Source organism: Myotis davidii, unplaced genomic scaffold (genome assembly GCF_000327345.1).
Source record: "Myotis davidii unplaced genomic scaffold, ASM32734v1 scaffold228, whole genome shotgun sequence".
Classification (NCBI taxonomy): domain Eukaryota; kingdom Metazoa; phylum Chordata; class Mammalia; order Chiroptera; family Vespertilionidae; genus Myotis; species Myotis davidii.
In genome coordinates this window covers 3,964,145-3,976,051 of record NW_006300104.1, presented here as the reverse complement: position 1 = coordinate 3,976,051, position 11,907 = coordinate 3,964,145, and the positions used below count along the sequence as shown (strand labels likewise).

Genomic DNA, 11,907 nt, shown 5'->3' with positions numbered 1-11,907 from the left:
AGAGAAAGATAAATATCACATGATCTCACCAATCTGTGGAATATAATGAACAACATAAATGAACAAAAATAGATGCAGAGACAGAAGCATCAAACAGATCATCAAACCTCAGAGGGAAGGCAGGGGAGGGTTACAGGGTGTTAAGAGATCAACCAAAGGACCTGTACACATGCATATAAGCATAACCAATGGACACAAACACTAGGGGGGTGAGGGCATGTGCTGGGGGGTGGGAGTGGCCGGGGAGAGGTCAATGGGGGGAAAAGGAGACATATGTAATACTTTAAACAATAAAGAATTTTTAAAAATACTTTATTGCTAAAAAATGCAAACCATCATCTAAACCTTTTGGAAAAATGGTGCCAATAGACTTGCTTGATGCGGGGTTGCCACAAACCTTTAATCTGTAAAACCAAAAACAAACAAAAACACATTATCTACAAAGCACGATAAAGCGAAGTCTAATAAAATGAGGTGTGCCTGTATTGAGAGACGTCACAAGTAAATAATGCTGTTGCCAAAAGAGAACATTCGTGTATCATTCATATGACCTCTGAGCACCCACAGTAGTATACTAGTATAAATCATATTTTGAAAACTATTGCTATAAACATGTCTACCTATAAGATGGTTTCCTTCTTATTTTGCCTATATAGTTTTAGTCTTGTAAGCAAAACTAACAAGTTGAATAAGAGAAAAATGAGACCCTCTAACTTTACCTCTTAAGTAGTATCTAAACAAATTTTATAAAAATAAAAATATTTCATTCACAATTAAAAAAAATATTAAAACCTCAGGAAAAATAGGAAAAATAGAATATTTTTAGGTATTTCTAACAATCAGAAACTTAGGCATAAGCATAAAATTCTTTTGCGTTTATTTTTACAGGTATCCCTTGGAATTTCACATTTAATGTAAAGTTTTATCCACCTGACCCAGCACAGTTAACAGAAGATATAACAAGGTAAACAATTTATTAATAGTCAAATATGTAATAAGTAATTCTCATGATCATAAACTGGGAATTTCTCTTCAGAATTGAAGGAAAATGATGAGCTATTAAACATAAGATAAAGTTTCTGGTCATATTCTAGTGAAAATGTATCAATAATGTCATCTTTGAATCTGAAGGGCAATGTCTACGCATTTGGCAAAGCAGTGTGAAAAAGGCCCAATTTCAGAGCCAAACAGCCTTATTACTACCTAACATTGAGCAAGCTTACCTTTTGAGGCTGACTCCTCATCTTGTAATCTAGCAATAATTCCCCCCTCACAAATTATTTTTGTGAGTTAGATGAGTTGATATATGTATGGTTCTTACTGCATTCAACAAAACATTAGTTTCTTTACCTCTTCAGATGTTCCCTCTTTTCTTTCTAAACTTCTTTCCAGCAATGACTCCAACATAGTCACAGTTTTTAAAAAAGGGGGGGAAATTTTCAAACACACAGAAAAGAACAAATAATAGTGCAAGAAGCAACCATAAACCCACTACCTAGATTGAACAATTATTAATATTATCTCATATTTAATCACTTTTCCCCCCTCTTCCCTTTTTCCTCTCTCTTCCCCTTTCTTCCTTTTTCTCTCTCTATATTTTGTTATTGTTGTTGCTGACATGGTAACATCTTTTCTCTTTTGGCTATAGATATTATTTATGTCTTCAACTTCGACAAGACATAGTTGCAGGACGTCTGCCCTGTTCCTTTGCAACTTTAGCTTTATTAGGTTCTTATACCATCCAGTCTGAGCTGGGCGATTATGACCCTGAACTCCATGGTTCAGATTATGTTAGTGATTTTAAACTGGCCCCAAATCAGACCAAGGAACTTGAAGAGAAAGTCATGGAACTGCATAAGTCATACAGGTAAATATGTCTCCAGAGTTTGTTCTGTGTTTGTTTTGGCAACAAGTTTAAACCCTTTACCTGGTCTTAATTCACTGTTTGCTTTAGTGGGAACTGGTGCCACAGAATGAGTCAGCATAAGCTCAATTCCCTCCCAGTTCATTAAGTCATTTAAGTCCTATGATCTCAGTTTTCTCATCAGAGTAATGGGTGTTGGATTGTAGGAGAAAACAAAATGAGCTAATATATGTAAAGTTCTAAGCACAGTGTCTCTGGCACATAGTAGGTGCTCAATAAATGGTAGCTATTTTAATATTACTAGAGACCCAGTGCACGAAATCGTGCACTTGGTGGGGTTCCTCAGCTCAACCTGCACCTTCTGGCAGTCTGGGAGACCTTGGGGGATGTCCAACTGACGGCTTAGGCCCACTCCCCTTAGCGTTGCCATGGAGGCGGGAGAGGCTCCTGCCACCGCCACTGAGCTCTCCAGCTGTGAGCCCTACTCAGGGCTTCTGGCTGAGCAGCGTTCCCCCTGTGGGAGCACACTGACCACCAGGGGGTGGCTCCTGCATTGAGTGTCGGCCCCATTGTGGTCAGTGCGCATCATAGGACCCGTTGTTCCGCCGTTTGGTCAATTTGCCTTTTATTATATAGGATTGCCATACCTTATTTTTTCAAATTTTAAACTTATACTATATTAAGTATCTTGAGATTCTAGTGCAGGGTTTCTTAACTTGGGGTCTATATACATGGATAGACTTCAGAGGGCCCATGAAACCCCAGGAGGTATTTTTTAAAGTCTTTATTAAAGTTACTGCTTTTTCTCATGGAAATAATTGGTAATGTTGGGAGTTAGCAAAATACTTTTATCAAAAGCAGGATTTATGGTCATACTGAGCTGAATTACATTTTTGGCTCTTCTTGGTCATGGCCTTGGGACTTTGGGTCATTCATTTAATTTCTCTGAGCCTCAGGTTTTTTATATGTCTGGTGGAGATTATTTACCTCAGAGGAAATAGGATGGTTGTTAGGATTAGGAAAGATAAATGTGTGGAAAAACTTAATACAATGTCTTACATAGTAAAAATTCAATAAATGTTAGCTAATATTAAAGTGCCAATATAATTTGTGTTTCTTCCTACCATACTTCCCATATTTGACTTGCTATAACTAAATTTTGCAAGCTGCTTTAGCATACTAAGGTGAATGTCTGATCTTGGCCTTGAGTTAGTACCCTGAGTTATGGTTGGCATGAGTAGGCTACAATGTTCCAGAAGGTCACACTGCTGAGAAATCCAGAATAGTCTTATAGGCTTTACATGGTATTAACAAGTATTCTGTCTAGACATTCAACAAACTTGTTTTCCTTGGAGTGGTTCCAATAGGATTGCATGCATTGAGATGCTTTGAGTAAGGGACCTTTAACTCAAGTTGCCCCAGTTCTGGCTGCCTTATTGCCCCTGTAGTGTACATCAGTCATGAGAACCATAAGGATTTTAAGTCTACAACCTATATAGCAATAGCCTTATAAGAATAACCCTATTCTCATGAGGTCACCTATTTCCAAAGAAACACTAATATCTAGGACCCTCTAAATATACCATTTTCTACTTATTAATGATTATAATTTAAGGATCTTGCATTGTCCTTAAATACATTTTTAATACTTTTATTTATATTCTGATTATGATTCTAGAAAATTTTATATTTATAAAATATATATGTTCACACACATATATCCATGCAAAAGCAAATAATAGAAACAACCAGTTAAAGTAATTTGGTTTGTTAGAATGTCAGGATTTAGGGGAATGCTCTTTTTAGTTTAAAAATAATTTTTATTATTGATAGTAAAATCTTGGGCAGTCAGTAAAATAGTAAAAGAAAATATTTTGCTGTTGCTGTGTAGCCAAACAGCAGATGGTGTCAGATTATGATTGATGCCTTAAATCTATCTCTGATGATTTTTTAATGGCTATTTGATCATAATAGAATCTCAGGTTATCCAATGCTTGATTCTCCTTTGTAGCATTGTTATACAATCATCATCATAATTATAAGCAGCTAATTATTGTGTATTATTATGTGCTAGATATTATGCTAAGCACTTTATATACAATATCACATTTACTCTTTATAACCACCTTTTGAATTAGGCCAGCCTTGTGGTCTTCAAGACCTTTTTAAGGTTAAAATTATTTCTATAACAATACTAAGATGATATTTGCCTTTACACTGTGTTGAAATGGATGGAGCACAAATAAAGGCAATGACATCAAACTGTACTAGTTGTTATTATATTCTTTACAGACAGGCACTTTAATTTTACTTTTTAACTTGAAGTTAGAAATAAGACTAAAAGGGCCAGTTCACTTAGAAATTTTCTTGATGAGGAAGTAAAAAGTATTAATTTTATTAATTCTTAAATACATTTCTATGTAATATTCTTTGTGGTTAAATAGGACCTACACACAAAGCAGTTCTGCTATATACTGAGGTACAACAGTTGTCTTGAGGAAAGCATCTGCATAATTGTTTTGAGTTGTGAGCTGAATTAGCCACTTTTTTTAAATCTTCACCTGAGGATATTTTTTCCATTGATCTTTAGAGAGAGAGTGCAAAAGAGGGAAGAGGGAGTAGGGAGGAAGGAAGAGAGGGAGGGAGAGGAGAGAGAGAGAGAGAGAGAGAGAGAGAGAGAAGAAAGAGAGAGAAAAAGAGAGAGAAAGGAGGAGAGAGAGATCAGTGCAAGAGACACATTGACTGGTTGCCTCCTGCATGTGCCCCAACTGGGCTGGGATCAAATATGCAACCGAGGTATGTGTCCTTGACCGGGAATCAAATCCACAACCCTTTCGCCCAAGGGCTGACATGCTAACCACTGACCAAACCCGACCGGACTGGTCACCTTTTTTATGAACACTATTTTTACTTGAAAAAACGACTATGGCCTTGACTGGTTTTGCTCAGTGGATAGAGCGTTGGCCTGCAGACTGAAGGGTCCCAGGTTCAATTCCAATCAAGGTCACATGCCCAGGTTGTGGGCTTTATCCCCAGTAGGGGGCGTGCAGGAGGCAGCCAATCAGTGATTCTCTCTCATCATTAATGTTTCTATCTCTCCCTCTCCTTTCTTCTCTGAAATCAATAAAAACATATTTTTTAAAATGACTATGATTATTCAGACTTGGTTATTTTGAAGACATTTTCTTAAAAGTGAAGAGAGCCAGTACATTTAGTATTAGTAAGCAACTGACAGTATTTGTTGCTGATAAAATGATAAAATTCAAGCTTTCAAGTAAAATTGGAATTTTGGAAAACTTGTAATTGCCACCATGATCTTGACAAGTTACAAATATTTAAAGGCTTTTCTGATGAAGTTGTGATTTTAATGAATGTGATTTTTTTTTATATATCATACACTGAAATGTGTCAACATTTGGAAAAGGTGCATTATTACTCAGTGAACCAATGTTTTTCAGATATGAAGTTCATGATATAAATCGTGCATGGGTAAAAAAGGTCCATTTAAAGTGCAAGATAGATCAAAATAACACCGTATAAAAATGCATTGATATGTTTTCAGATTTCGTATTGCAACTAACCTTTAAGAAACTGCCATTGTTGGGTTTGGGTGTAGTATCAAAGAATATTATTTAAAATAATCAATCCTTCCTTTTCTAACTATGTGTCTTTGTGAGATAACATTCATACATTATAACAAAGCCAACTTATTACAACAAATTGAATGCAGAAGTGGATAAGAGAATCTAACCTAAGCCAGACATTTAAAAAATTTGTAAATATGTAAAACAATGTCCTTTTTTTGCTGTCTTTTTAGAAAGTATTGTTATTTTTCACACAAAAAATTATGTTACAATATGAGTTTAGTGTTATTTAAAGATTTAGTAAATATTATAAATTTTTGTTAGTTTTAATTTTCAATATAGTAAATATTGATAGAAATAACCCACATAAAGCAGCAATTTTCAGCCTTTTTTCATCTCATGGCACATAAACTAATTACTTAAATTCTGTGGCACAAAAAAATAGGTATAGTTGTGTTGGCTGGGCTGCTATAGTTGTGTTGGCTGTTGTGGTGTGTTTTTTTTAATATATTTTATTGATTTTTTACAGAGAGGAAGGGCGAGAGATAGAGAGTTAGAAACATCGATGAGAGAGAAACATCGATCAGCTGCCTCCTGCACATCTCCCACTGGGGATGTGCCCGCAACCCAGATACATGCCCTTGACCGGAATCGAACCTGGGACCCTTCAGTCCACAGGCCGACACTCTATCCATTGAGCCAAACCGGTTTCGGCTGTTGTGGTTTTTTTAATTTGACAATGTAAGGGAAAAGGTCAACTATTGCATGCTTTAAAAATTCTTTGCTTCTGATTTACAAGAGATTTGATTCCTTTAGATTGACAAATTTAAGAATTTCAAGTTATTTTAGTAACAAAATACGTTAGGCTTAAACCTGGTTGAAAATCACTGACATAAAGGAAAGCTTTTTGGAGTCCTCAATAATAGTTAAGAGAGTGAAGGGATCCTGAGGTACAAAAGTTTTGAGAACCACTGAGTTAGGTAATAAGACAGAAGCATGGGCTCCGGAGTCAGGCTGTCTTACTTTGAATTCAGACACATTCCTTATTAGCTTTGTGATTCTTAGAAAGCTGCTTAAGTGCTCTCAGCTGCAATTTTCTGATCTCAAAAATATGGGTGATAATGTGAATTTTATTATTGTTAAACCATAAAGTTCATGTAAAGTGCTTAGAATAATGATTAGTGTACAGTAAGAATTCAGATGTTTGCTAGGATAATGATAATTCTTGTCCCTATTTTATGTGATGAATATGAGTTTGGGTTTAGAGAGCACCTCTTTGGAACTTAACAGAATTTAAACCCCAGAAGCTGAAATGATTTGAGGAGCAATGGATGTGGTTCAGTTGATGTTCTGTTAAATACACGGGTAGATTGAGCAATAGTGGATCTCCATGACTAGAACATTTTGCAGTCTGTCATCTTAGAATTTACTTCCTCCTTTTTAGAACAATTTGTAACCCTCACAAACAGAAAGCCATTTTGATTATATATAGGAGGTTTGTTTTTTGTTTTGTTAATCCTCACCCGAGGATATTTTTTCCATGGATTTTTTTTAGAGAATGAAAGAGACGGGAGAGACAGAGAGAGAGAAACATCAATGTGAGAGGGCCGGGGATCAAGCCTGCCACCGAGGTACATGCCCTTGGCCGGAATTGAACTGGGAACCCTTCAGTCTGCAGGTTGATGCTCTGTCCACTGAGCCAAACCATCTAGGGCCAAATGGAGATTTTAATTATGTCCAAACACATGACATTTTAACCAATACAAAGAAACTTCTGCTTGGGCAGAAGCATGTACTAGGCATGGAAAAGCACAAGCAAATACCACCCTGCTCCTCAGATAAGGCAGAGATAGCCACTTCCATGGAACTCTTAGTAATGGCCCTTTGCCCAGACAGAGACTTTGAAGCTATAATTAACACTTTAAATTTACACGAACACATCAAGCTTTAAAAATTAATTGCCCTCCACTTATGGATACTAGGACTTGTCAGTTTTCCCCCTTAATTATTTGAAATCACAGTCCTTAATTAAGAGATGTAAGAAACATTATTAAACATCTGTCACATAACACTGGAACTCACTGAATGGCTATATATCCTGACCCCACTTGCTCAAAATAAATACAGGGAAACTTTGTTGTAACTTTCCTTTTTAATGAGCAAGAGTTAACCAGTGCCAAAGCTTTCTGGTTAGGCACTTCGTAGGCGGCAGTACTTTGAAAAAATAAATTATTAGGTGGTATTTAATAAATTCATGACAGTACTCTGAATGGTTTAGAGGTATCTAATCTCTTCCCAGCTAATTTGTTATTACTTTCAAGAGTCTTGGGAAAAGCCATGATCTTTAAAATTTTAAGTTAAAAATACTTTAAGTTTGATATATGATATTACATTTAGAAAATGTTATATTTGCATGCACAGATGTCTGTGGATGGTGGGATTATAGGAGACTTTTTCCCTGTGTTGCTAATGATACTTTCCAAATTTTATATGATGAACATAGATGATTTTTATCATCAGAAAAGGCTTCCTTAAACAATTTTGTTTAAAAACTAATAGGTGAGACAGAGCAAGATAGTCAGATGTGCAGAAGGGCAGTCTGGCTGGCAATATTCAGGCCTAAGCAGGGTGGGAAGAGTGTTCATGGGGATGAGTGTGCAGCCTGGTGTGGAAAGTCAGCTCAAATAGGATGAAGAGGGCCATCATATGTTAGTTGGAAAAGCAGAGTGAGAAAGGCATCCACATAGGGCTTAAGGCCTGCATCAGGTGGAGGGCACCCATATGGGCTGTACCTGATACAGGGTATTGAAGCCTGAGTGGGATGAAGAATATGGCCATGGCTCTAGCCAGTTTGGCTCAGTGGATAGAGTGTCCGCCTGCAGACTAAACGATCCCAGGTTTGATTCTGGTCAAGGGCACATGCCTGGGTTGTGGTCTCCAGCCCCAGTAGGGGGCGTGCAGGAGGCAACTGATCAATGATTCTCTTTCATCTTCCAAAGGTTAAGATTATGAAACAAAGATTAAGGAACTGTTCCAGACTGAAGAAGACTAAAGAGACATGAACTAAATGAAACTTGTGATGCTAATCTGGATCCTTTGTCTATACAGAACATTTTTGAAACTGGCTAACCTTGAATGGAGTCTGGGGGTTAGATGGCAGTAATGTATTAATATTTCCTGCCTGGCCAGTGTGGCTCAGTGGTTGAGTGTCAACCTATGAACCAGGAGGTCACGGTTCCATTCCTGGTCAGGGCACATGCCCAGGTTGCAGGCTCAATCCCTAGTAGGGGGTATGCTGGAGGCAGCCGATCGATGATTCTCTGTCCACATTGATGTTTCTGTCTCTCTCTCTTCCTCTCTCTGAAATCAATAAGAATATATTTTAGAAAATATTTCCTAGTTTTGACAGCTATATTGAGGTTATGTAGGAGAATGTCCTTGTTTGTAGGAATTACATACTAAAATATTTGGAAGTGATGGGTCATCAGGTTGACAATTAACTCTCATGGTTCAGGAAAATATTACTTGTGATTATAGGTAACTTTTAAAAATTTATTTTTCAATTACAGTTTACATTCAACATTGTATTAGTTTTCATATTATAGGTAATTTTAAGTTTAAGTGTGTTTCAAAATTTTTAAATTATATTATTTTAAACTAACGGGAAAGTTATATCTTTAATTGATTGGCTGCCTCCTGCCTGCCCCCCTAGGCATGTGCCCTTGACCGAAATCGAACCTTTGTCCCTTCAGTCCGCAGGCTGACACTCTATCCACTGAGCCAAACCGGTTAGGGTGGAAAGTTATATCTTCAAATTTAAAGATCTCTTCTTACTACCTGCCCATAATACAATTTTAAAGCATGCTTACTCAGAAAAGCATTTGACCACATAATTTGAAATTTAAATCTGTACTCAAATTGATTGACCCCATTATAGTCCCTTAGAGTTGGGGGAGTGAGTATAGGGAAGATTTTATCATAATTGTTTCATTTACTGTTTTAAAATTTGTCTTCAAATTCAAGTGGTCAAAATTATTTCTCTTTTATGAGCTGCATAAGGTATATCTCTGTTGCAATAAAAAATAATAAACATTTATATTTTACAAAGCAGTTTCACAACCATTACCTAATTTTGTCCTACCAGTCACATTCATTCAGCAAAGACAAAAAAGTAGTTATTATATTGATTTTGATTTTATAGTTCAGATATTGAAGAAGATACCAGGTCACTACTTTTTCAGCGTAGGAGCCAGGATTCCAGTTCAAGAAAATATAACTTGAGTCCTAACTAAATCCTGCTGCCTTAAACAAGGAGTCATAACTTGCCCATGACTATGTGATCCCTCAGGGCCTTTTTTTTTCATCAGCAAAATGAAAGTGTTGGACTCTGCAATCTTCAAGCTCCATTCCAGCTTCAAAATCCTAAAATTCGCCCAGCCGGGTGTGGTTCAGCGATTGAGCGATTTAGCGTTGACCCAGGAATCAAGAGGTCACTGGTTTGATTCAGGTCAGGACATAAGCCCTGGCTGCACTCGATCCTCAGTAGGGTCGTGCAGGAGGCAGTCAGTTGATGATTCTCTCTCATCATTGACGTTTCTCTCTTTCTCCCTCTCTCTGAAATCAATAAAAATATACATGTTTTTTAAATCCTAAAATTCAAGCCATAGATAATAGTAACTACAAAACCCATAAAATGACTCTTACAACTATAAAAGTATATAACTTATGTGGGGTAGAAAAACTATAAAACTTTTGTATGTTTTTAATGACTTGACTATACAGATTTGTAAATGTCTTAATTTTCCTTTATTCAGGTCCATTAATAAATAGAATTCAGGTGTGATAGTGAACTTGTGAAAAGCAATTTATTCAGGGAGGCTGTGACATGAACAATTCTGCTCCTCTCTCCTGAGATTTTGTTGTTGTTATTGTTCCAAGGAACCCTTTGTTCTTTTTAATGAGGGTAAAAACAGATGGTTTTGAAAGAGACTTTTCCCCCTGTTAAATGAATAGGCCACTGCTGCTTTGTATAGCTTGAGGCAGTCTTATGGGAAACAGGCATTTCCATGATTTTTCTTTGGGTTTGTGGGTGCATTGTTGTTACTGTGAAGTTATATTTTATTGGTCTGAATTGCGCAGCACTAGGAGTGATACCTTTCTCTTTAACATAACTGCTCATGAGATCTTTTTGGGGGGGAAAAAAGAGGAAAGTTAAAAAGGAGAAGGAAAGACCATCACAGTGAGTATTTAGGCAGTGAGACTGATTGTTTTCAAACAAATCAAATTCATTATATGCCTAGTAATGAAGACATCTTAATAACAGAGAAAGCAGCCCCATTATCTACATGCTTCTATTAACCAATTTATTTTGTTTAGATCAGTGGACAGGAACACCATCTGTTAGATTTTTTTTTTTCATCAAGCCTGTCCCCATTAAGAGTCTCCAGTTAAGTAACTTCAGCTGCCCTTCTGTTTAATTTTCATAGTAACTCAACTCAGGGGTATGGAGCGAAAAAAGCAGCTAAGAAGATATTGTAAATTGTACCATGCCCTCAAAGGATTTAATGTAGTCACCCCTTTAGCAAGAAAAATTAGTGGGAGGAGTTTATGTGTGTTGGGAAAAAGGCTGAGGAGAGGAAGGGGCAGAACTGATGGTGGATGAGGCTGCTTTAAGGAAATTGTTTAGTAGGATTTTTTTAACTTTTTTTTTTCTGATAGCTTTTTGGTGGACTTTCTGTTGCTCTAAGATCTCTTATTTTAAGAGTCATTTTCCATAATATTCTTTCAGAACTATGAACTATACATTCATATTGGTATATATGTTTATATAAAATGCAATTATTATACAAATGTTACTGTAAATGTTGACACTGTGACACTGAAAGAGTTTTAAATTTGTATTCTTTCAAAGGTCCATGACTCCAGCTCAAGCTGACCTGGAATTTCTTGAGAATGCCAAAAAGTTGTCTATGTATGGTGTTGACCTTCATAAAGCAAAGGTAATAACTTTGGCCTTTATTAACATGCATGTATCAGACCTGTGTCATATAATACTTCTCACTAACCTTTATCTGGGGTTATTATTATAAAACATTCTGAAGAGAGAAGAATTTGTTTTTAATTAAATCTTTATTGTTCAGATTATTATATTGGTTCCTCTTTTTTCCCCCCATAGCTCTCCTCCAGCAGTTCCCACCCAGCCCTCCGCCCTCACTCCCCACCCACTGTCCTCATCCATAGGTGCACAATTATTATCCAATATCTTCCCGAACCCCCTGCAAGCCCCTTTCCCCCACAAGAATAGTCTGTCCGTTCCCTTTCTATGTCCCTGATTCTATTATAATCACCAGTTCATTCTGTTCATCAGATTATTTATTCACTTGATTTTTAGATTCACTTGTTGATAGATGTGTATTTGTTGTTCATAATTTGTATCTTTACCTTTTTCTTCTTCTTCAT

At 36.6% G+C, this 11,907-nt stretch overlaps 1 protein-coding gene across 12 annotated transcripts in view; it reads left to right on the top strand.

Annotated features, from left to right (window-relative positions):
* The window catches only part of EPB41 (erythrocyte membrane protein band 4.1), a 112,121-nt gene that overhangs the window by 35,859 nt on the left and 64,355 nt on the right, over window positions 1–11,907 (top strand). For all 12 annotated transcript variants that reach the window (XM_015572268.1, XM_006776498.2, XM_015572270.1 and 9 more), the window contains 3 exons: window positions 889–964; window positions 1,649–1,867; window positions 11,360–11,447. In XM_015572268.1, coding sequence (XP_015427754.1) covers window positions 889–964; window positions 1,649–1,867; window positions 11,360–11,447 — 383 coding nt within the window. The remainder of the gene's footprint in view (window positions 1–888; window positions 965–1,648; window positions 1,868–11,359; window positions 11,448–11,907) is intronic.